Source organism: Rhea americana, unplaced genomic scaffold, assembly GCF_003343005.1.
Source record: "Rhea americana isolate MKP2758 unplaced genomic scaffold, rheAme1 scaffold_26, whole genome shotgun sequence".
Lineage (NCBI taxonomy): Eukaryota > Metazoa > Chordata > Aves > Rheiformes > Rheidae > Rhea > Rhea americana.
This window is the reverse complement of record NW_028186379.1, coordinates 182,854-208,683: the sequence shown is the minus strand read 5'-3', so window position 1 is coordinate 208,683 and position 25,830 is coordinate 182,854. Positions and strand designations below refer to the sequence as shown.

At 38.1% G+C, this 25,830-nt stretch overlaps 2 protein-coding genes across 2 annotated transcripts in view; one reads left to right on the top strand and one right to left on the bottom strand.

The window, feature by feature from the left end:
- Window positions 1–6,632, bottom strand: part of NCAPG (non-SMC condensin I complex subunit G) — a 29,405-nt gene extending 22,773 nt beyond the window's left edge. Inside the window, exons 1-5 of the mRNA XM_085307487.1 lie at window positions 6,270–6,632; window positions 5,505–5,714; window positions 4,471–4,699; window positions 3,256–3,401; window positions 2,259–2,343 (exon numbers count right to left, since the gene is read on the bottom strand). Of these exons, the coding sequence (XP_085163613.1) occupies window positions 2,259–2,343; window positions 3,256–3,401; window positions 4,471–4,699; window positions 5,505–5,714; window positions 6,270–6,380 (781 nt within the window). The 5' untranslated portion in view covers window positions 6,381–6,632. The remainder of the gene's footprint in view (window positions 1–2,258; window positions 2,344–3,255; window positions 3,402–4,470; window positions 4,700–5,504; window positions 5,715–6,269) is intronic.
- A 7,871-nt stretch (window positions 6,633–14,503) lies between these two features.
- Window positions 14,504–25,830, top strand: part of FAM184B (family with sequence similarity 184 member B) — a 45,529-nt gene continuing 34,202 nt past the window's right edge. The window contains exon 1 of the mRNA XM_085307486.1: window positions 14,504–14,667. Coding sequence (XP_085163612.1) covers window positions 14,533–14,667 — 135 coding nt within the window. The 5' untranslated portion in view covers window positions 14,504–14,532. The remainder of the gene's footprint in view (window positions 14,668–25,830) is intronic.

The following is a 25,830-nucleotide window of genomic DNA, read 5'->3' as shown; positions in this document are numbered from 1 at the left end:
GAACTTGTAAAACAGATCACAAATGAGGGAAACTAGCAGATATACATAGATAGATAAATATAAATGCAGCTAAACCAGACACAAGCTTCTTTTGCCTAGCAAAGAGTATATGATATTGACACCAAGCCTGAAGGAGCAGGATTGCTCCTCCTGTGTGGAGGTAGCGCTGACAACTATGTTGAGTTTGACAAATAAAGGGAGTCCATCTTATTCTGTCCTTGAGTAGAACAGATATAAGACTTTCTGCTGGCTGTAACATTTTTCATACAATTAAATATTGCGGAACCAGGCGAAGAGTGAATAGAGCACACRTGAGAAACAAGTTCAACTAAAGGACATGGTGACGAAGACTACTGACAACCACCAAAGGACCTTAAAAGGCCAAAGAGGGCAGGAACACACATGTGTGAAAGACTGTTACACGTCTTTTATATATGATAATGAAGTTCTTGGATAAGTAATGAATATGTTGATAAATTCCCAGAAAAATGATGAATATGTATGCATTAGTTGTGTTTAATTTCTAAAGCTAGACACCTTGGTGCACAGCAGGTTGACAGATCCCCTGTGCATCCAGTGCCATCCTCATAAAGAATGCCTGCTTTCTAACACTCCAAAATTGAGTCTTAGAGAGTTTCATTTGCTGACTTACAGTAACAATATCAACGGGATCAGTAAGGCAACATAACCTGGCAGATATTTCTCCTTGCAATTCTAGGTATCAGAAAAAAGAGCAAGTCCTCAGTAGATGGGATGCAAAATCATCCTAAATGAGGTATCGATGCCACAGAGGATCTATCTGCTATGGCTCAGAAGAGAAGGCAGTTCTTTATGTCAAACTATATCTTTTTGGTGAGGGAATACAGCAAACATTTTCCTAWCACAAAGAATTGGAGAACTAACAGAAGTTGTATCCTCTCCTGCCCAACTTGGACTGATTTCTAAAACAGAAACTGATTAAGAAAAGAATCACCTATCAAGATCAAGTGCTGTTATTTTCTGGGGGAGGAACTGCAGACAAGAAGTGGGTAGCGAAGTCAAACAGYAAAACTAATATGCTGATAAGAGATTAATAGTAATCCAGAACATCGGCTTCTCAGTACTGCACTTGGGAAAAAAAAATGACAAGCTCCATTAGATTATTATAGAACAATTCAAGAGGGAGTAGGAAAAAAAGTGCTACTTGATACTTATTTTACAGAAGAATGATTTCTTTTTAAGTGTAGCTCTAGAGGGCATAAGAGATCACTCAGCTGATCCTCTCCTGCTTTGCCATCAAGACCATACTAACATGATTCCTAACTATCCAGAAGGAAAGTTAGATCAAAATATATACATACACTACACACCTCTAAGAGTTTCAGTTCCCAATGGATAAAATATTTTTGTGTGTTCAAGCACTTGGCTAGATTTCTCACAGTTCACAAGCAGTGTATTTTTAAGCAAAGAAAATACTCAGTCAAATCCAATAGGGCTTAGTATAGTCCTTCCAAAACTTACAAATATTACAGTAATGCTTAATAAAACTAGCGGCTCTTATTGTAAAATTCRTGTTTGCTACTAATGCAAAAATCAGTCATGTTCTATTTTGATAAGAATAAAATGACTCTCTCAGATGCGTACGACCTTTTGATCTTTTTTGACAACAGACATAATTATGAATACATTCTGAATGGCACTTTATRTGTAAAAATGATAGTACAGAAGACTTCAAAAAGAGAATAAAGCTGCCTCAYGATGAAATGAATGAGGATCAACCAAAAATTTGTAAGACAGAGAAAATCCAAGCTAGCTTGAAACAAATCACCCAAGATGATTTTTCTCAGAAAATACACAAGAAATATTTTCAAATTATTTCCAAATTATATTAGCGTTAGATTTCAATTCTTCAAAATAGGTACCATTTACAAACAAAAATTTTGAAATGAAGTATCTTTGCTTCAAAATACACAGAATTAAATAATTATGCTTTTTCCACTTCTGTGTTAAATAACATTCTCATTTTCTAATGTTAATATTATTTGGCTTCTTCCAGAGCTCAGTGGCTTTCAAATTTTTTGGAAGTACCATCCTTTTAGTTTCTCCACTATCAGGGTGGATTCAAAGCAGCAGGCAGAATTTCTTATGCTTAAATGTTTCCTARTAACTCACGACTCCCTTTGAGCTCCTGCTATCACAGGTTCTCCACACATCATCCCACAACATTAAAAAGTCTTGTTCCTTAAGCATTTGGTTTATTTAAAAAGATGATCTCTTACCTGATCTGTCACTAAGTCCTTGTTGTAACAACTTTACTCTCTGTGCTATTGACAGAGCTCTCATGTGAACTTTTTCTGCCAAAACCTTAAAAAGAAAAAGTAAAATACATTCTAAAAATTAGAACAATTGATTTTGTAAACTATTTGCAGTGTTCTCCATACACAGAAACCGTAAGTCAATAACAGCCTGAATACCTCTACCCTCAATACTGTACCAGAAAGTTAAGTAGATTCTTGTGTACGAAAAAAAAGTAAAATAAACATAGAAAATTGTCTAGAAATTTGGCTGCTCAGTTTGTTCCCACATCCTGCTGTTGCACACAGTTTTATCTCCTTAAAAATTTCAAGAGCCCTGACTACCAGCAGTGARACCAGTGAGGTACATGCTTAAAGACCACTAACACAGATTCAGTTCAAAATGAGAAGTTAATCTAAATCATGAAAGAACGGAAGATGGTCCTGTGCATATAAAAGACTATATATATTGTTTGAAGAGTTGATCTTATCCTTCAATTTCAAGGCTGCTTGCACAGGAATATACAAATATAAGTAATGCTGATACTTCATAGAAATAGAATATAAAGAATACACAACACTTTACATTAGTACTACTGCAATCTTAGTTTTATATAGTTCTCTATTAAACAACAACAGAGAAGAAAAACATCATCTAATGTGTGTGTAATAAATTAACAGACTGCATAAATTATCTTTCCTTTTACTTTCTGATCCTGATAAYGCAAGTTCTATCATATAAATACTTTCAAGAGAGTTCTACAGTAGAATTCAGGGGTTTTAACTTGACGACTTGCATTAAATAACTTATTTTCCCTTACCAGATTTTTTTCTTTTTTTTATGAGAGTTATTTTAAACCAATCCTATCACTTAATGAAAAAACAATAAAAACATTAAGTTATTAATGTTTTAATAATATTAAAATATTGTGTTTATTTTTCCTTAGTTTTTGAAATTAAATATTTAAGTGATATGATTTACCTCATATGCCAGCTTTCTGACAGCTTCCTTTACATCCATAGTRCGACCTACAATCTTTGGCAAAGTCCTTGCCGATGGAGCAATACATGACAGCACYGCACGCCTCACTTCTGAATTTGAGTCATTTTCAAGCAATATATTGTAAACTGAAATTTAAAGTCACAATAATGTTTAAGAGCTTGAAACAGCCATACCATAGAAAAACTGGGGGAAAAAAAGATAATAATAAAAAAACAATAGATGTTACCAAAAATCTCTCCGCACAATGCTCATCCAAATTTAGGGAACAGTTTMGGGTCACAACCCCAAAAGTTTACAGCAATTATATTTAATCACAGAATACTTGACTTAGCCTTCTTTCTGTGTGACTATCTTAATTCACYATGACATTTATATGCTCCTAGATAAGCAAATTATCAAAAAACACTTTGAAAATGTAATTTCAAATAACATACCCTAGCAAAAAAAAATTACTCTTTTCACAATAAACAGCATGTAAAGTTTAGTCAGCACATATTATACATAAGAACAGCTGTGCTGACACAGACCTACAGTCCATCCACAATAGTATTGTTTCCTGACAAGGGGAGTAGAGGTATAATCGACAATCTATAGCTATAGATTATATAACCTATAATCCATAGCTAAACTCATAAATAGCAAAGAAACCTGTATTTCAGAGGTATTTTTCTTTAAAGGAGCTTATCTGTGAGCAACACGAGATTTTCAAAGAAAAGTTTAAGTCAACAATAACGAGTTTSCCTCAGACAGAAAAGACGTATCATTTGAGACACAAAACCAGTTGTCATCTGTATCCCTCCAGGCATTTTTATAAAAATACAATCCAACCAATAGTATGAGAGCAGGTCTTAGAGAGTAAGAAAAGGGCAAGCAGCTCATCTGCATTCCATCCCCCCCARTATTTACACCATCCTTCAGCTATGTTCAGTTCAAGGAATGCCCTGTGCACAGTATGATTTGTCGATTATGCAGTCCCCAAAAGATCTCTCTTCCGAGCACTTCCATCTTCTCAGCTTGAACATATGCAACTTCTGCATCTATAATATCCTCAGGSAAGAAGCTCTGCAGGTTGATAACCTACTGCAGGACAAATCTCCTCTAAGATTTGGTTACTCAGTGATTTAAGAACAATTTTTAAGTAAATGTCAACAAATCTTGCTCTAAACAAAACCGAAAAAAAGCAGTACTACTTACTATTAACAACAGGACAGTTTTCATCCTTAGGATCTTGAAGTCTCGACAGAGCCAGGACAGCTTGAATTCTCACATTTGAAAATTTGTCTTTAAGTCTAATCAGCATAGCTTCGTTAATTTTATCAAATAAATCATCATCAATCTGGGCATTCTCTGGCATATTTCCCAAAAGCTTGTTAATAAGCTGGCATGCTCGAAATCTAACTGCATGGCTGTTTGCATCRTGAGACTTGTGGCGGGGGAAGAAAGGGGGGGAAGGAAAAGTACTCTTAAAACCACATTTCCAATACAATGTCATCAAAATGCACATACGAGTAGTTAACATTCTACGCAGTACATGAAACGTGTCTTTCTATATTTCTAAAGCTCTCCCTATTTCCAAGTTTTTTGATAAGATTAAAAAGTCACAGACCYGAAAAAAATAGTCCATCAGCTATATCACTGATTTTCACAAAAAATTAAGCAATATGCTCACCACTCAATGCAGACTGCACAGCACTGGCTAACTTACTCCTCTGCCTCCATAAACATTCAAAAAAAGCGTTAGCAATAATGACTGGTGGTATTATCCTAAACAYGTATTTTTCCATGTTAAAATACTAGTCTAGGAAAATGTCATTTAACTTGTGTTTTTGTGCTATTAGAATTGTCAGTCTTCACTATGTGTATAACATACGCAATAAACAAAATGAGGAATAGGTATACCAATTGTATTTGTATGAGAAATCTTCCATTAATGTTACTTCTCAAAAAAACAGTATCAATTCATCTCCACAGCTCTTTCAGTCTCGCAGTTATAAATGCAACTACAGTAAAGCCTTTAATGACACTTGCATCAGTCAAATAAGAAAATTCCTGTTTTTCCATAAGCTTAACTTTAAAATCTAGTTTTTTTACTGGTAAAACATTAGCCTTGTTTTGCTTTCATTTTGTAGGTTCTGTTTTCCAAATATCAGTGCAAGTGCCAGCCAGTTTTCTCCTGTGTGCAGTTTTCATTTATCACATTACAGATGCTATAACAACTATCACTATACCTCAAGCAGAAAGTTGAACACATAATTCAGAAGAAAATTTTCTTCTTCTCCTTCCTCAGTACTAACGTCCTTCTCCACTTCATAAAATGAAGTAACAAATTTAGCCACAAAATTGATCAGTTGTTCCACTGCTGGTTCCCGTTTGTAGATTATCATAGCATACTTAAGAAAATGGATGAATTTTTCATGGAAATCTGTCTTATCTTCCAACTGAAAAAGCATCAGATCACAACAAACGATAACCACCAAGTAAAACAGAAAACCAAAATAAGTAGTTTTATAATTGACAGCTACTGTTTAAATATTTGAAGCGCTAACCCCGGCAGCGAGGGCACACCMGCTGCTGGCACCCTCCCGTGAATATTCCGCCTTAGCTGCCCCTGTCGCACGGATCTCCCGGGCTGGGCTCCGGGCCAGAGCTTACCTTTACCTGCGAACGCGTCTGAGCACCACAGCCGACACCTCCAGCCCGCCAGTATCACACCGATAGCTTACAGCAGTATCACTGCTGCAGGCCGCGGGTAGCTTTCACATGGAGCGTAACAGGCTATTTTTTTGTTGTTGTTGTTTTTGTTGTTGTTTTAAAGTTGCAGGGCTTTCCTTAGGGGGTGCTTGCTCGAGGGGAGACAAGGCCCACCCCCCTTCCCCTCTCTCCGTCCGAAGGGGAGGCAGAGCCGCGGCGGCCGCCGGAGCCCTCGCTTCCCCCCGGCCTGYGGCGCGGACACCCCCGTCCCCGCCGCTGGCACGCCCCGAGGGCCGGCTCACCTGGCTGTAGGTGCTCTTCAAGGCCACAACGAGCTTCGCGTGGTTCTGGTGCGGCTTCTGGGCCAGCTGAAAGGCTTCTTTCATTTGCAGAGGCTTCTTGCCCGCCCCCATGGCGGCCGCTCGGCAGCCCTGCCCTCSGCCCCCGGSCYKSSSCSGCCCGGCCAAGGGCCAGAGCCGCTGTTCCCGCACAGAGCCCTGCAGCGACCAGGCCGCTCGTTGGAAAGCGGCGGGGAGGGCAGCGACCGCGAGCGGAGCGCGGCTCCTGCCGAGCCGCACGGAGAACGACGCCGACGCCGCGCGGGAGGCAGCAACGGCCGCGGCTCCCGCGCCCCCAGCTTCAAACCAGGCGCGAGCGCCGCCCCAAGTCTCGCGAGAACACCGGGGTGTGTGTTGGGGGGGGGCAGGTGGGAGTCCGCGCGCCTGCGGGGCGGGGCAATGGCGGGCGCGCGGCGGGCGGCCGTTGGGGCGGTGTTCGGCGTCGGGGGCGTGCGGAGCGGCGGGCTCAAACCAGCCTCAGTCTTTTTCCTACTGCGGCTGTGGAGAAATGTTGAGCGAGGAGATTTCCGGAGGCTCTAGAGGAGAAAATAAACTGCAAGAAAGGCTTTAAAATCGGCAGGAGCCGGCGCAGAGGAGCCTTGCCCCGGGAGCGGCAGAGCTTGGCAGTGCCCGGCWGTGACTAGGGGGCGGGAGACGGGCGAGGGGGCCCGCACAGTCCCCGCCGAGGGGCCGAGCTCTGCGAACCGAGGAGAAAGTTTATTTTCAGTGGTTGAATGCGTGAAGAACAACAGTAGTCACGAGCAAGTCTACCAAATCGGTAGTAYCCTTAGCCAGTCTCAAAGGCCTGTCCAAGAATGATCATCTGGAAATAAAAAAACACATAGTGGCAATTTGTAAACTGGAGCCTTAAACTAAAGCAAATGGGGGGGGGGGGCAGCCTCTCCCCCAAAATCGTACAAGCCATTTGGAGGGCGATTATTTATTGAGAATCACCAAAAATATACAACTTCTGTATTTAGAGCCATACTTCTGCCTATTTAAAGTTCAGAAGAGAAGTAACAAAAGGAATTAAGTTAACTAAATAATGTTACTTATTTTCCTGAGTGAACTAAGGAGGCTGAATCCAAGTTGCAGGCTGCRTGCTTCTTTCTGAAACATCTTTCTGTTCCATATCCCCTATAAAGAGCGCTGAAAAGATGAAGTATGGGTAACAGATCGTTGCTGGACTGCACATTTCTGTTTTTTTTCCCAATATCAAGTTTTTATTTGCATAAGCTTTCCCTTGAATTTTCAAGCATTTGTGGTGAAACTGATGCAGAAATCCTTTAACTTGAGAATACTAAGAAAATATGTGTCTCATAGAAAAGTGGAAGGTTAAATAAGCTCAAACTACAGAGACTTGATTAYAGATTCTTCACTGTGAGCTGGAGACTGGTATTTTATGCCAACTGTGTTCAGGTAGGAATGACTGCCTCAAAACAAAGCCATGGCTGATTAGCTGAGTGGAAACGTGAGCATCTAATTATAGATTATAGACAAAAATCAAAAATGTGGACAAAAACATTTAACTGTGCACTCTAGGAACATAAAATATTTAACACTTACATGTATTTTGACTTTTTTTCTYAAGTGTCTAATTAGCTCAAGCAACAGTACTTATTCCTGAAGGACAAGTGACATACCATCAAAAAAAAGTARGTCGAATACATAGAACCCTTCCTGAAGAAGGGTCGTTTTTGTCCTTCCAACAGAAAACATCTAACAAATAAAATAGATAAACRCTAGGGGTCAGTCTTGTTTCAGATTTGGATCAACCCAGTATTTAAGCAGTGGAATTTTATCCACAAAATAATCGAATATTTTTTTCTTTACAATTCTGTCAAGGATTATGGGATAGATGATCTATATGTGGAGAATGGAGAGCAGCAGCCATATAGAAAAAGAGAAATGCATTTTGTAGATTAAATTTAAAATTACTCATGACGGGGAGATTTATGTATTGTACAACCACACATTTGTGTCTGTTTAAAACAGATACCTACTTCTTAAAGATGTCATGTATTTTTTTTTATTAACTTGCCAAAACTATGAATTTGGCCTGATACCCTTCTGCTGCTCCAAGAGAATATGGAGTGGCATCCATATGCTCAGATACWGTAGTAACATATCATTGTAGATATTAAACAACTTTTTTCTAAATAAAGAGTGAAATTGATCTTGTGTTAGAGACTCACAAAAGTACTATCATTAGCTGCAAATCCTTGATTTTTTTCAAGATCATATTTTCTAAGGAACTTACTTCGACCTATAAATAACAATCTTTCTTAAAAAATGGAGATATGTTTTTTCAAGAATATAATGTATAACTATCTTTCTATTTAAGATAAATGTACAGGAAAATTAACTTCAGTCAGCTTTTGTCCACAGTAGAAGTCTGTTYATGGAGACAAGGATGGAAACAGGAAGAAGAAAAACAGGTAAAACTTCATGATTTTCATGACTTAACAAAACCAACTAATAATGGAAACTCAATTATTTTTGGCCTGCATATGTTTGACAGTCYGGTTGTTCCTGCCTGCATCTCACATCTGTAGATGAAGATTTTCCCTGGTGAATACCTGGCAGTCCCTATGATGGATTTAATCCAGATTTTCAGATTTATTTCTTCTAGTTACTTTAGATATTTCTGCTAGACTTTGCATTTCTAGGTAGAAATATAATCAGATTTCTGCTGTGGTTAATTGAAGTCTAACCCTGTTAGACATGCTAGTTTTCAGGGTAAATATGACACAGGAATCACAATTCTCAATATCCTGTTGATATTTTATGAGTAGGTTTATAACATACTGAATTAGGATCACAGATATGGAACAGGGCCTAAATGGTCAACATAAAGTATAACAGCCTCCTYGTGATACCAGATACATGCTTTGTTTAACTGATAGAGTGGTTTGCTGTCAGGGTTGTGAGTGCACTGACAGTCGTTACTGGCCCTGATAAGTCTCAGCCAGGGCTTCCACCCAAACCTCTGTGCCTGGGCCCAGGAGCCACATTTCAGGTCCAGCAGCTGGGCCTGAGCGAACTCAAACTAAGGCTCAGCAACTCCCTGAGGGACAGAGAGCTGAGGGGGATATCAGGGCTGGCAGGGTGCAGGTCTCACCTGCCAGGGCCCAGTTTTAGAGTTCCTGAGCGAGGTGAGCTGGACAGACCTCGAGATYGTGGCTGGTAGGGTTTCACAGTTCTCTCTGAGAAGAAAAGGAATGATAGAAATCAAAATCTTGGGGGCTGTTGCAGACTGTGGAGGGAAGTGTGCACTAGTAAATCAAGATTTTCTCCTTGTCCTTGACAGTGACCTCATCTGCTAATACCATCTTTCTAGCTGTATCTCACCTTACTTCTGACCCACTGTTCTGCATTTGTTCTCTTTTCTTTTTGAGTGCAGTTGTGTGTGTAAACAAACTGCTGCAGACTAAGATAAACTTGCAGCATGCCRTTTACTCGGTGGTAATTTCAGATACAAGTCACTGAGTAAAAACCAGTTTTAAAATGGAAAATTGTTGCTATCCTATTTAGTATGTATTCCAGGGCTTCTGCAACTAATGCATCTGGTGGGCTCCTGTTACCGTTCTCACATTAAAAATATAAGCTCATAATACTACATACATAATCAGGCCATCATTATGCAATAGCCATTAGAGGTTCTGTTCACCACGTTCCTCCAAAACTAGTGGCTGTAAAAAGGCAACTATAGAATTGTATGTACATTTTGGAAAAGTTAGTATTTTCAGTCAGTGAGGAAATCAGTAGCATTTTTGGTAGTCTTTGAATTGAACTCTCAAATCCTGTTTGCTTTACAAGGTGGGGGGGAATGAAAATTATGAAACATATATAAACCCATCATCATAATTACCCAAGATGTACCAGTAGCAGAACCACTTGCCATTTTTCTTATATTCAAATATAAACAGGCTTTGTTGGAAATCTATTGGACTGGAAGTCTATTGGACTTCCATGAGACAATATTGGACTTCCAATAGACTTCCAAAGCAGCAGTAGAGTCTAATTTGGGGGATCGGTTTAACTTTATTCTCAGACATATTAACAAAAAAATCCCACCAACTTCAGTGATACTGTCTTTCAGATAAATAATGGAAGAACTGGGCTCTGCATCAATTGTCCTTTTGGAAAACTGTGTGAAATACATGTGTCAACAGGAGAGCAAAAATACATTAAATATTTACAACAAAAATATCTTCTTTGTATCTTGGAATACAGGATGTGAGGATCTTTTAATAGTAGCTAATCTTATCTCRTATGTAGCAAAAAGATTTTTATGTGTAGATAATGCTGGGTTGATGGACTTTTCTGTCAACTGAGATGGGGAGATAAACTGGCTGAGTTTGATCTAGGTGGGTCAGGACATCACTCAAGTTACACTAATGTTTAAATCATGCAGGTTGTTTAGAATTTGATACAGGTTTTAGGAAAGCCTACCTAAAATTTGTTTCAGTCATCTAAGCATTTGTTTGTTTGATGGGAAGGATTTTATAACTGTGTCCTGACTTTCTCCCATTTGCCAGTCCTGATGGTGTTGATTTAGAAGCTCTTTTAAAGATTTATTGACATTGACTGATCAACTATCAGAGAATGTTTCTTATCTYGGAGTCAGTCTTACAGACTTAAATGTGTAACAGGACAAAGCATTATTATGTTAACCCAGCAATGATAAATTGCTTTAGTACTGTAGTATAATGGTAAGAACTAAAAAGTTATTTATTTTGCATGGAGGTTTTGGGTCAGGTTGTTTCTTTGCTTTGATAGAGAGAGAATGACATTATAAAAGCATTACAGAAGGGGAAAAGTTATTTGATATTTTTGAATCTATGTCAAAGCTTATCAAAAATGGTATTGATTTCTTCATCAACTGAGCTCAGTGAATATTCCCCCCAAAATATTATTGAAAAACAGACTTAAACYCAAGTTTTGGAGGAATATGATAAATAGTATGTTTTTGTTGTACAATGATGGCCTAATCCTCCATCAGAGTAAGAGAAAGAACATCCTATCATGTAATGACATTCATGTTATGATTTTCCAAATTCAAAGACTGAGAAATCCAAAGTTCATAGAATAAACTAAAAATAGAATAAAGGATTCTAACCTGTAGTATGCATACCACAAGGTCTAGTTGTAAAGAGTGCAGAGAAGGATGTGAAGTTTTCACAAGCGATATAGTCTGAATATTCAGCAAGCASCAGATAGTGAAAATGGAAGGCATATACTCGTATTCATATATGGCTTACTTCTGCCAATAAAAATGTAAATTACTTAATTGTACCTAAGGAGTAAAGCTATAGACCCATATAAAGATGCTCATACAGTTAACAAGCCAATACGGCCAGAACTAGTTTCTCTTATAATTTTCTTAAGACAATGCAGCAATAATAATTCAAACAGAAGTTCACGTGCACATTTTCTGTTTAGACTATTTAATTTGTATTTTAATCTGTATCTTTACACATACTGCTTCAAGTTCAAGAACAGTTTTGTTATCTACCTATGTGTTTGAMATGCCTCTCAAAATCTACACTTACATAGCACACACTTAGACTATACTTTGTGAAATCTTTGCTTTGTCCTCTTTTCTAGTCCATGAGTGATCCCTAGATCAATTAAGGGGGGGGGGAAGTAGGTCAAATTTTCATTGAAAAGCTCTGGCATTAGCTGCTGAAATTCTGTCAATGGAAGTAAGTATTTTCCTGAGTAGTAGAACTAACAAAACATTGAATCTCTTAGGAATTTATGTCTTGTGGTTGCATTTTCTGGTGCGTGAACTCCGACCRAAGCTTTTCCAGTGTTTGAAGTATACTGACAATTCTTTCGTGACATTTTTTGCCTGTCTAGCAAAGAGTTGATCTCATACTGCAGCCTTTGCCAAGGGGAATATATGCACRGGAAGTTCATCCTCTAAATGCTACCTAGCTTCACAATAGAAACTTGATTATCCTTAACTTTTCTTCCTCTCTCAGTCAGGACTGAACGGGTCAATTGGTTAAAAAGTGATTGAGAATACAAGCATTTACATGCAAAATTTAAAAAGGAGTACCTCAAAATAAATCAGTGTGCAGAATAGCTATAGCTATCTAATATTTGTCTGAATTTAAGGATAAGAATAATTTATCAATGACAAATTATGCTCTGCTAGAACACCATGACACACTAAAGCCTCTTTCCTTGCCTCCCTCTGCCCCAAATATATCAACTGCCAGCTTGGGGAAAAAAAAGTCATTTTCCTAGTGTATCTGAAAATCTGAGTTCTCTTTTCTGTCTCCAGTCTCCATCCAACTATGCTTTCAGGGCCAGGAATGTCTTCTGTCTTTCAGCCRAGGAAGCATAAACTTTGCTTATCTTACTTGTGTATTTGAGTGATAACATGGGTAACTTCTTAAAAGTACTTTTGAAGTGCTTTGCATTTTTCTTAATTTGATTTGTATTTTCACTCAGTTGTCTTCATTTTCCRCTGGAAAATGCTTATATAACTGCAYTGTCCYTTTTTGTGTTCTCTTGATTGTCCTAATAAAGTTAACAATTTTATCAAAAATTTGACAGATAATTAAGTTTGAACACTTTTTTCCCCTCAAGCTGGTGACCAAGTGGAGAAGATACTAAACTACATTAACTGAATTAAACTTCACTATGAGTATACATCAGGTAATTGACAGTAGAGTATCATTATTCCCTAATCACAGGAAAAGTTTCTTGGAGTGAAGCTTCTTTCTGCCTTCAGAGCTCGAGTCCCTCTTTTTCTTGCAGCAATTAAAGGGTTTGGTTTCTCTTTCCTAAGTTCTTTTTTCCTTATAACTTCTCACTCCCTCCTCTACCCCTGCCTGCAGGCATTCTTATTTTGCCAGATTTTTTTTCTTCTTCTTGGATTTTTTCTTAGCTGTGCCTTACCTCTTTTTGTCCTCACTGAGGATTTCCCATTTCAGTTTTTTTTTGCCCTGCTTTTAGCTGACCCTGGATAATCCTGCCAGTCCGACCCAATTCGGGTCGTTGTGAGAAGGCTCTTTTCACACCACAGCCCGCAAGGCTTCCCCGCGGTAGCCCGAGAAGGATGGGGATGGGAGTGCCCCGGCGGCRGCAGCAGCAGCTGCCGCCTTACCTGCACGGCGCGGGGGCCGCTGCCTGCTCGGGGGTCGCCCCTCTGCTGCGCTTCCCTGCTGGCTGCAGCCACACAAGGGGGTGCGGGGCAGCTCCCTGCATCTCTCCTCCCTGYGCATTTCCCCCTTTCCTCTTCTCTCCCTGCCTTCACCCCTTCCCTACTTCACTTCTCATTTCTTCTAGACTTGCTTAAACATGTCCCCTAACCATTTTCTTCTTGCATGGCCCTTTATTGAGTTTTTCTTTCYTTAAAATCATTTCATCTTAATAGCTTGGATTTTTAAAAACTTCTGACTTATGTATGTTTTTTTCCCTTTTAGTMGATTTAGAAGCCTTATCCGTTGGAGCAGAGGGAAGGACTCGGGGGAGGCAGGACTAGAGGCAGTCCTGCTGCGAATAAAGAAAAAAATGCCCAGTAATCTAGACAGTATCCTTCCAGCACTTTTCCAACATGTTTTGTGCACCTGAGGRGGACTAACCAGTTTCTTCTGAAGACAGGCAGACTGCCTGGATCCTGTACATCTCTCCCAGGCTCACCAGTGTTCAGCTGTGTCCCTTAACTGGAAGAACCTCTTCATTCCACTTTCAGCAGAGCAGCAAAAACAGAACAAGATTCTCTTCATCACTTTGCTGGCCCATCCAGGCTCGGAGGTGCTGTGCCAGAAAAGCGGAGGTTACAAGAAGTGCCCAGACCGTCCCCTGTGGTGACCCGCCGCCGGCGCTCAGTCCTTTGGGCCGCCAAGGAGGCAGTGTGGTTTGATCTGCAGGCGGTCTCTGCGGGTGCCCGGGGACGGCTGCGCCGCTGGCTGCAGGGCTGGCGCAGYCTCTCCCGCGGGGAATTCGTAGCATCCAGCCGCTAGTATCTTCTCCCGGCAGAAGCTCAACCATTTGAGGAGAAGGGGAGGAAAAAAATCCCGGTCAGGGTGTTTGCACAGGCTGGTCGCTGCCTCCTCGCCTGGGTGCTTTGCTGAAGGGCTGGGACATCGCCCGGAGGGAGGGAGGCGGCCGCTGCGGCTCGCCCCGCTGGCGCCGAAGTTGCCCCGGCGCGGCGGAGGCGGCGCTCGGAGCAGGCACGGACGGACTCCACTGAAATCATTCAAGCCTCATGGCCTCTGGCATAAGCAAGGTTCATCAGCCCGGGACTTGCAATGGATCTAGCGGCGCTCGCGGCAGCTCGGCGGGAGAATGCAACCAGGAGATTCAGGTGCAAATGTGCAAGAAGATCGCCCAGCTCACCAAGGTAGGTCCCGGCGGCGAGGGCACCTGCCCGCGGGGGCTCTCCCAAACTTCCTCCTCGGCTGATCCGTGCCTGCGAGGAGGGAAGGGAAGCCCGGGCTGCCTTACAAGGCAGTTCCTGGAAATACCGGTGCGCTGAACTTCCGTTCAGACAGCTCCCCTGCGGGTTCCTTCTTTGCTCTTGCGGCTAGCGAGCGACGGTTCGCAATTAACAGCGCTAATTAGCGCCCTCCCAGAGCGAAAAGAGCTCAAGCTCTACGAAGACAGGAGTTGACATTATCCAGCTTTTCGCCTAAGTTGCGAAATTTCATTTGTCTTTTATAGGTCTTCAAGTAATGTTGTTGCAAAGCTGGTATTGAACTGTGGTACTGAAGTGTAATATTGCTCGTTACCTTGTACTTGTTACTGGCGCATAAATAGAGCTATATAAAGTTTCCTCAGTAAAAGGCAGGAGCTGAAGAACAGACAGGACTGAATTACATACTATGTTTTGCTAAAACTTTTAGTCAGTCATGAGCAATGCTAATAAATATTTTGAGCATCTTCTACACCATATTAAGAGCAAGAGAAAATCTGTAGCAGGTGGCAGGTATCTTCTGTGCTATTTTTTTGTGCTGCACCATTGTCAGTTGGGGGAAAAAGCTATTTTCTACGTGTTCCTTCCTGTAAAATACCAGCTTTTCCATGTTCTATAAGCTTTCTAACAGTTGATCAAGACATTTCATTTGTTTCATAACCTCTCTCCTCTTCACTATAAATAAAAAAGCACGAACCATAAGTACAGGATGAAGGTAAAACAATAGCAAATCATTAAAAATATTGAAGATGGTGTGGCTTACTGCTTGTAACTGCCATTATTCTCATCTAATGGTAAGTGTATCTGATAAGATATATCATGTGTAGGAATACTTGCACAGGAATTACATATACTTACATGTGCAAGTGCTTAGCTTGTATTTATATATAATAATACTTGTACACAATCTAGTGCTTATTCTTTGCCCATGAATGCACATATTGCAGTTTAACGTACATTTGATTCTGTAATAATTGGAAACTGTCCAAATTCATGACAAATTTTTATTATGTCAAATATGATTATGTTTTAGTAATGAGTTCTATAAAAATTCTTAGAGTGATGCATTGATTCTTAGAGCGATGATTATTGATATCATTCCTGGTTCCTCAGCCACAGTAAAATATATGTGAAGGACAACAGCAAATTAAGATTTCCTGAGTTGCCTCTTGTTTTTTATCTGTACACTGTCTTTGTTCATCTTTAGTCTTTAACTCATTTCCACCTACTCAAATTACGTTTCTTAGCATATAAAATTTGCTGAATTAATGTAGGTTCATCCTTAAGTATCACTTTTAAAAGTCCCCCTTTTATTAGGAAAGCAATAGCAATGCTTCTATTTTTTGATAGCTGATTGTATTTCACAGTAACAGGAGCTGGAGAATCACCAGCTCTCTCTTGCTTATGGATGACCCATTTCTCAACAGCAGCTTTAGAGCATACTGACAGATCTGTGCAAAGAAGCTTGTGTTTAGCTTCTCAAGTCTCAAGCTCAACTCCCTGAACTCATTCTCTGTAGAGATTTCTGGGCCTTCCTTTCTACATAAGATGAAGATTATTTTTAAAGCCTCTCTATATAATTGTATTATGAGGAAAAAATATAATTCACTTTGGATACATTATGTTAATTTATAAAGCCTCTCTTTACAGAGGGGAAAAAATAATCTGAGAGCTAGTTTATCAACAAAAAGGGGCGAAAAATAACTCCAGTGCAAAATATCCTGGCAAAATCTTATTAAGACCTTCATCAAATTATATACTTTTTTCCCCATAATTTTAAGCTGTATTTCTACTGTTAAAAGGTTAGAGGAATAGTGTCTTTACTTTCAAGAGAATTCATCCTCTGGATACTTCTAAGTAATCTAAAATAAAGATGATTTATATGATTTATACCAGAAGCTCAAAAAAAAAAAAAAAAAAAAAAACTCTGAAAAAAAATCATCCTGTTGTAGAAAGTGATATATAAGAATCAGTTTCCTTTACAATAAAAGCATGCTTATAGAGAACTCAGGACAGGAATGGAATTTTAATCATATGCTTTCCCTTTTAAATTCTGGTTAGGATAGTGCAATACCAGCAGTAAACATCTATACCAAAATTGAAAAAGCAAAATCTGGCTTAGCTGGAAGAAGAAAAAGGCTGAATGGAGAATTTGTTATAATAGATCATTTTTGGCCTAGGAACTTTGAGGACTTGTTTTTGAATCAGTCTCTCTTCTTGATTATCTTGCAATTGGGATAATTTTAATTAAATTTTCCCTTAACATTATATTGCTTGTGGTGCTAACCTCTCCCTACTAGTGTGTAATACTGCTCTGTGTCCTGTAACTATAACTTCCTGCTTTAGTGATGTCAGTTTTTCAGTGATGAGGAAATAATATTTTTTGAATGATCTGACTGCTTACCAACTCTGTATTGTGCCAGAAGAAGAAATGAATACAAAATGTTTAAATTAGATATAGGATACAGAGACTGCTTGGCATCATGTTTCTCTCTACCTGGTGGTCAGTAGTGGCCTCCACTTCCTACTATCAAAGACAAAGGAACAGTTTGGAAAGGCATCAACAGCAGAACCGAACTGGTAAGGCTGTAGCATCTTGCATGAAGTGCTGATTACATGATAAGGCATGGTTGGGATTCTCCGCAGATAATCAAGACCCTGAGGTCTTGAAAATTATATCAGTTCTACTGCCCTGCTATTTCTGTTTTGAGGAGGTAGATTATAGTACAATTTTCATACCTTTAGTCATGTGCAGGATTTTTTTTCTGTTCTGCACCTTTTTGGCTGTAGTTGAAAAAATGCAAAACTTAAACATTTCTATTTTGGGCAGTAAACTACTGCTTTTTGTAGCCCATACAGAGGCCATTTATTGGTGGCTTCAGATCCTGGCTATTGTACTCTCAAAGATTGTTTTTTGAGTTATTTTGTTTTGTTTTTTTACTATTGACGGTTCACTGAGCCCATTCAGTCTGTTCATGTTCAGTGGGCCCAACACAGGAGCATCAAACCTAATCTGTCCAGAGCTGCTAGTGTTGATCAGTCCTTGTGTTGATGTCTTTGGAAGCCTTGGGATAAAAGGTAGTAGTAGTTATCCAGTAAACTGGAAGTACATCAATTTGAAAATGTGAAAATGCTTTAATTGCTATATAATAGATGTATAAGTGCTTGACATACTGGATTTTTTCATGGGCAGAGCTGATTTGAGGAGGGATTTATGCGTAGAACTTCAGTCTGGAAGAATAATTTGTGTACTGAGTACAGCATATTTGTAGGTTCATCATGCTGCCCTCTTCCACCCAAAAAAGAAAAAGTCAGGTAGCCACTGTATTTCAAGGCAGGCCTTATTTTTTTGCCACTGGAGATCCAGCTTCCTACGTTTGAAATACACAAATGAAATCATGGCATAGTTTTATTGTTCATTGTACTTTTTTTTTTGCTAAAGCTTCAGCTCACAATGCTAAATGAATATGTGAGACAGACATTTTTTGTTTTTAAAATGTATGCATGTATGTATGTGTATATAAAAATATAAAATATATATAAACCAAGTTTTTTTTTTCCCCCAGATGCAAATAGAACATTGAAAGCAGGAATTCTAGAGGCTATAAAGGAGATTAAAGTAATAAATATTTTTTAATACCTAAATTTGGCAATATTATGTATGTAATAATTTTGTTCCATGGATGTTTGGATACTTGATCTCTTAAGAGACAGAACTAGGCAGATTAGTGGAGCCCTGGCAACTAGATCATGGCTTTGGTAAGGATTTTACTATCATCTCTTAGCAGCATGCGAGAAAGCGAAGCCTGAAGCTGATTTCTAGTTTCTGTAAACATACGTCTACAGGCAGAGGTGGCAAATGACTTTAACCTGCCTTGATTTGGTTGGATTGTCATCTTAAAATGTCTTAGCATGAGAACCTGGGGTAAGATGACTATATTGATTAGTCTTAGAAATGAGAGCAGAATTCAAGGTAAAAGGATCTCAGGATGAGACACAGCTAGAGAATCAAGTACAGACTGGAAGGTATCGAGATGTGTCTCAGGTTATAATAAAAGAAGCCTTGAACATTCACTTGATGCTGACTTACTGAAACAGTCCTCCTTGACCTATTGCTTGACTCCACAGACTCTAGCCTTGCAAGTGCTGACCAGTCTGAAGAAGTCATAGTAGCCAGTATACTAAGAAAAGACTGGACCTGAGCATGGAACTCTTCTAATGAGAGTGGTCTTCACTGCAAACCTGAAATTTTAGCAAAGTTGTTCAGTCAGAAACTACATAAAAAGTTTTAAAGACCTAGAAAGATTAGTGAGATTGGGTGAGACCTTTCTAGGCCATTAGAATTTTGACCTTAAAATCAGATAACATTGCATCTATTTCCAGCTGAACTATGCTTTGAGTTTTCAGAAGAAAACTTTTAAGTTTTATGAACTTACAGAAACTGAATCAGAAAAGTTCGGCTTGCAAATGGAAATATCCATCTATATCTGTGATTCACAGATACAAATAATACTGCTCAGATATTTTTCTACAACCCTAGTGTGTTCAAATCAATAGGGACTTGAATTTAGTGATTTTGCTGATTGTAGCAGAATGCATGACTTTGTACTCGTAATTAAGTTTAGTCTTCGCCATCAGAAATTTCAGCCTTGGTACATTCAGTTTCATGCTTGCTGGTTCCTTGTATTTCTGATCTATTTAGCTGTTTTAAATGCATGGCAWTTTTTACTAGAAACTTTGGGCTCACTGCTGCCTCATGCTATGGGTTTTTAACATCCACTGGGTATTATAGGATTTTCATGTGCTTATTGATTCTCAGGACAGTCCTTTTCACTTGAGATAGGATGAGAAATGCAAATGAACTCTCAAAGAAGAGTGCTGAGGAGAGTGAATCAGTTTTAATTTAAGAGGCAGTTCTGGCAGGGCTGGCAAAAACTAGATATATTGCAGGCATTCATGATATTCAGGCTTTTTTTCAAAGTGCCTGCTGCTCTGGACTTCAGTCTCTGGAAGGAAGCCTAATTCGAATAGCTAGAGCAACAAGGTGGATGGTGACATTAAAAAGTGATCAGAAAACTGCCTTGGCCACAAGACAGTCCTTCATACTTCTGTTTTCTTCTTTGAGAGAAATTCCTGGAGACCAATGAAGGAATATTTTTAATGGGGGTAGATAGTTACTCTGAAACTCACTTTCCTTAGGGATCCATCTGACTCTGTACTGGTTATTTGGGAGCTTTATTGTAAGAAGCACATTTTTAATTGCAATATTTCTGGTTAAGTAGAATACGTTAATCAAAAAATCAAGTGGCCTGGAACTAATTTTGTTTGTGTATGTTGAAAACTATGGGTCTAAACAAAAGGACAGAAAAAATGCTGACATGAGGAAAATCAAATTGCTGATAAAACACAGTAAGATAAGAACTTTTTTTTATTTTCCTACAGGAGAAACTGAATGTTTCCTAGGCACATATATGCTCTTCTTCTAGAACAAGAAACATAGGCAGATGTTCTTTAATGACCAATTGGAGTAGCTGAAAAGGTTATATTCTCCAGCTACCTAATCCCCCCAGTCACCCGCTCAATCAGCAGAATAGAAAAATATGATAATAAGCTTCAGTGGGAAATCTGGCAGATAAGCAAAAAACACTTTCATTAGTTATTTAAAGAAAGACGTTTGACCTCTGCATGAAAGTGTGTGAGGTATACTCTCAGAGTAAGTTCTGTTAGCTTCCCTCTATAAGTGGAAGTTTACAGAAGAATTAGCAAGTGGCCTGGGATGTGTGTGAGGGTGTAGACTATTTATTCCACTCCAGTGTTTAGCAACATAGCTGTACGCCAGATCTTTTAACCTGTTTTGGTTTAGTGCCCAGAAAAATACCTGGTAGGTTTAGGGATGAAATGTGATTAAATTACAATGTTTTACTCTAGAAGTGCCTGTCAACTGTGCAACTAAACCTGTGTGAGTACTTCGATCATCTACTCATGTTTATAGATGAAATATGTTGCCTTTTCACAAAGTTTAAACTAAATTCATTGATCTTACTTATTGTGATGCCTTAAAATACTCACTAATCATTTCTTAGTGTCTCAGCTGAAGCACAGTTAGTTGTTTCACTAACAGAGTTCTGCTCTGAGGCTTTTTTGATCTCAGTTCTCCAGAGAGGTACTCAGTATTCTACAGAAATGAAGCAGAATGTAACAGCATGAAAACTAGGATCATGCTTTTGGAGCAGCAGTATTTTTCCTTGGGCAAGCAATATAGATACAGATTTCCGTGTAGACAAAGAAAGAGATCTTTTTGTAAAACTACTTACACTATGTCCTGAAAAGACTAACCAAATCAGTTATTGATATTCCCATGTACTTTACTTGATTTTGTGATTTTCACATACAATTTTCTTCTGGATTTTAAAACTAGCATTGTTTTYGCCTATCAGCTGACACAGGCATGCAAACTAAGGGATGATCTCTCAACCTTACTGTCATTAGTATCTTTTCTGTAGAGAACTAGAAGGGAGCTCCTGGATCATTAAGTCCGTGTGTTATGTCGTATTATTTAACATACTGTGTTATTAAACTGGCCAAAAGCAGTATTAAAACCAATGTTCCTATTAGAAAGCATTCTAGAATCTCATTATTTAGATAGCTAGAAATATTATTTTGAATTTATAAATCTTGCAATACCGATTTTTATTTTCTCATACCATGAATTAATTTACTTTCTTCTTTTCTCCCCTTCTCAGTTGTTTATTATTTTGATGCRTTTAGAGTTAATAATCATATCCTGTCTTAGCCTTTGCTTTACAAAGGTAACTAAGCAAAACCTCTCTGATACTGTCTCATAAGAGTTCTGAGTATTCATTCTTTGCACATGTTCTAATCTGAATTCCTCTTCCTTAGCACTAATTGCAAGAACCRTATATTAAAGATAAACATGGATTCTAATTAGCTAACAAAGATCTCAGGGCAAGATCCAAAATAATGGAGAGGCACGGAAATATGGCAAAACTGGGCTGAAATAATACCTTTGAGTTACAAGATTCCTCAATATTTCAAAATACTTCAATATTTTAAAGAGCTAAAGCAGGATGTTTAGCAGTCTTGTTTTTCTGTTCTAAGAATGTAGGCGTTCTGCCCCAAGCACACTGAAAAACAATAGTTTATCATGCTTGTATGTTGTATCTACTGCTAGGGATTGACATTCAAAAATGATGATGTTATACTTGTATATTCCAGTGTCACACCATAGGTATGTGTGTGATAGCAAAGAGTCTCAGCTTTCCTCTCATCCTCAGTTGTGGGCTGCAGTCTAAATATTTTCTATATCATTTTAGCTTTAAGCTGTTTTCTTGAAAATTATGAATAGTGATGGATATTCAGAATATATTGCCTTTCCTGTGGGTGTTCTTGGCAGCTTTATGTATTAGAATTACCTTTTTGCTGTACAAATTTTTCAGAAGCTTCACCAGGTCTACAGAAAATCAGACTTCTGTAATAATTGACAACTAAAAGCTGCTTTTGTAATGGAAAATATGGACCAAATTGAAGCCACTGTTTCAAGAAACCCTACTTAAGTGTTTTTATATAAAAAGTCGTGCGTTTTATCGATATGTGCCTTACAGGCAAAAGGTAATAAAATATGTAGTGATCCATTAATTTCAGAAAAGAAAATTGCGTGGTTTTAGTCTTTTCATATTCTAGTTTTTCATCACTGCTGCACAAAGGTATCCTTTTAGTGACTTTATAAAGTGTACCTCTCTACTAACAATTTCTTAAGCAGTATATTGATGCCAGCATTTTACAGTTGAGACAATACCCAAATTAGAAGTCAACTCAGTTCGCTTAAGACATTCTCAGGCCCTTAAATATTCTGGAGCAGTGGATTTAGATTTCTGAATATGTTACTGTGTTATATATGGTGTATGAAATATTTTTGTCCATGCAGCATTGTGGGGTTTTTTTTTCCTCATGTCTTGGTTAGGAAAGAGTGTTTACATTTTATTAATAACAATGTTGCACTGAAGTAGAACTACAAATTACCATGAGTATAGTGAGATCTTAATCACGTTAGCAGTCTCACTGTAAAATGCACCTTTTTTTTCTTTCTTAGGCACACTCAACCAAACAGGCTATTTGGTTTCTATGTGGTGCTGAACGGTATTTAAGGAGTGGAGAGTACTCAGCCCTTAGCCTATGCTTTTAGAAGGAACATATATGCATGTAATTTTTCCTTACTTGTGCTTAAAGCAATTAGGAATTGTAGTGTGAATACTCTTAGTCCAGTGCCAAGACTGAGATAATTCATCCTACCCTCAGCAGGGCATGTTAGCTCAGACTTAGCTGTGATGATTCAGACTTGATGTTTTACTTTCTGTATGCTCACTTGTCTCTCAAAGGCTCAGGGGGTAGCAGAACATCACATAACCCTCTTACTCAGGAAACATTGCGTTTAACTTATAAGGAAACTACAAATTGTCTGATATTGAGCAGGATTTTGTATTAAGTTAATGAACTGAATGAAATTTGTTTGAAATAAGATCACACCTTTTTGGTGTAGTTGTCGTTCAGAATTTGTATGACTTGGCCTTTTATCACTTAAACACAGTTTTGACTTAGAATGTATTTGTGGTTGCAGGATATCAGTGAGCCAATTCGTATACTTCATTCCACTCATATGCTTGATTATTTTTCAAATTCAGAGTTTGAGACATTCATCTCTATCATAGTGTTGTATGTCTGTTTGCACATGTACTTTTAGGCTGAGTGATTTTTTTTCTTCCACTGTTATTTTTGGATATACCTGCCATGCAGATTACAGGGGCTGCAATGCAATCATGTTAGCTTCGCAGCTGTATGGATTTGCAGCACTGCATACCCAAACATAACCACATCCAGCTACAGCATTCAGTGTTGTTTCTGGTTGTAACAGTTCAAATAACTTATCTGAGCAACATAGACAGCATACAGCAAGAATACAGCAGCTAGACATCTGGCTGATAAATATCTTGCTAAATCTTTATTTTCAACTAAAATTTTTAGAAATAAATGAGTATCTTCCATTCAGGCTCCAAAATTGTGTCACCATTGTGTGCTTTTTGATTTTCATATAGAACTCATAAGTCAAAGCTGTCACTCCCTCTGTCCATTTTTTAAGTTTTTCTGTCCTATTCCAAAAATAACATAAAAAGCTTTGGCCAGAGAAATCTTCTGTTTTAATTGCCTTTGGAAGTTAGAGCATTTGACTGAACATATCATAATCATAAGGACAACATGAATGAGATTCAGTTTGAGGTTAGAGTACTTTAATTTAGGGGTCTTAATGTGAAGATATTCAATGCTATAGGTGTTAGTGCAGTTCCCTAGAGATTCCACTGGTGATCTTTATTGTGAGAATTTACTATTTACTCCTTTCTTTTTGTTCTTAACAGCTTAGTTTCTTCAAGGGACTTTGGTGGGGAGCTTTATTAAATGTCTGTTGGAAATCCAGGTAATTTACAACAACTTTGCCTTGTCCAGACTCTTTGAAAGAACTCAAACAGGTTGTGAGGTGTGACTTCTCTTTACAAAAGCCATTTGGACACTTGTGTAATTGTAGCCTTATTAATCGGAGTTGCAATTTGTATAAATGAAAACAGTACAGGATACTGCTCAGCATTTTTGATGCATAATGGAGCTCTTGTTTATGGGCTATGAACCAATAAGATCTCCTATAAGTTTTAGATATGAAACAAAAACAGATGGCTAAATTCTCAGTGTAATACATGGAAATAAGGCCTTTCTAGTTCCTTCTAGTAACAAAGTTGTTTATTTCACTTCTCTGCTAAAAATTCACCTACACTACAATGACCTTAAAACAGACAGATAGAGGATATAGATATAAATGTGACTTCTGTCCAAGAAATCTTTGATTTGCTGCATGCTAGCTATCTGAAACAACTTCATAAGATGGAACTGAACTCATCAAAGACTGTAAAAGCCAAAGATTTATGAGGATATTGGACTTCTGCAAGAACTTCCCCAAGATCAAGAGATTATATAAGGTGAATAGAAAGCACTCTAGAATCTGATGACTTGGTCTTACTTCTGTGTGTCCACATATATTAAATATATTAACATTAAACATATTTACATATCAGTGCATTTATTTCATCAGTGATTAAGCATCATCTTTTCAATGTTTTCATATAGTTTAGCTAGTTTAAATTTTACTGAAAAATATTTTTTCAGTATATTCAGACAATATTTGAATACAAATTAATGTTATAAATACACCATRGTTCAATTTGATTCACCACAGCCATAATAAAGAAGTAAAAATATATCTCATGTAAAGTCATACTAACTGATTTTTATTCTACTTTGCAGTTATACATAAAATATACAAAAAAATCTTATGTTTGTTATTTAGCTTTTGCAAAGTGATTTCAGAGTTACTAAGTTAAGGTTTTTGACAGATGATGTAAGATGATTCAGGAGCTGTAAGCAAAAGGTTTATAACACATCAGATTGTGGGGAGGCAGATGCTACAAAGATCTGGGTTAGAGCATGCCTTATTTCACATACTAATTAATGATGTGGAAGTAAAGATGAACAACGTTAAAATTCACAGATGATGCTAATTCAGGGGGAATTATAAACACCTAGGCAAGATGGAAAGAAGGAAAAATGAACATAGATAGAAAACAAAAGAAATTGTATTTAGGTTGGAGAAAGGCTAGCTTTTTCCAAAAAATTAAGGGAACAGAGAGAAAAAAAATACACTGAAAATGAATCATGAGGAGAAGCATAGAAAACGAAGTCTTGATTAAAATGCAGAGCACCAAAACAAATTACAGGTTTATAATGGTTAATGAGGAAATTCTGCATTAAAGTACATGCATGTAATATCTTAATGCCCAGTACTTGTTTTGGTTTTTGAAGTGTTTGTAAGACAACACAAAGTGGTTATATAGAAACAAAGGCAATATGAAGTGAAACATCAGTTCACAAAGAAGGAAAACCCGAGAGAGTGAAGAACAGAGAGTATACAGAGTTCTTACCTCTCCAAATTCAAACTTACCTCTGTTAGTGAAAGGATGGGCTTTCCCCCAA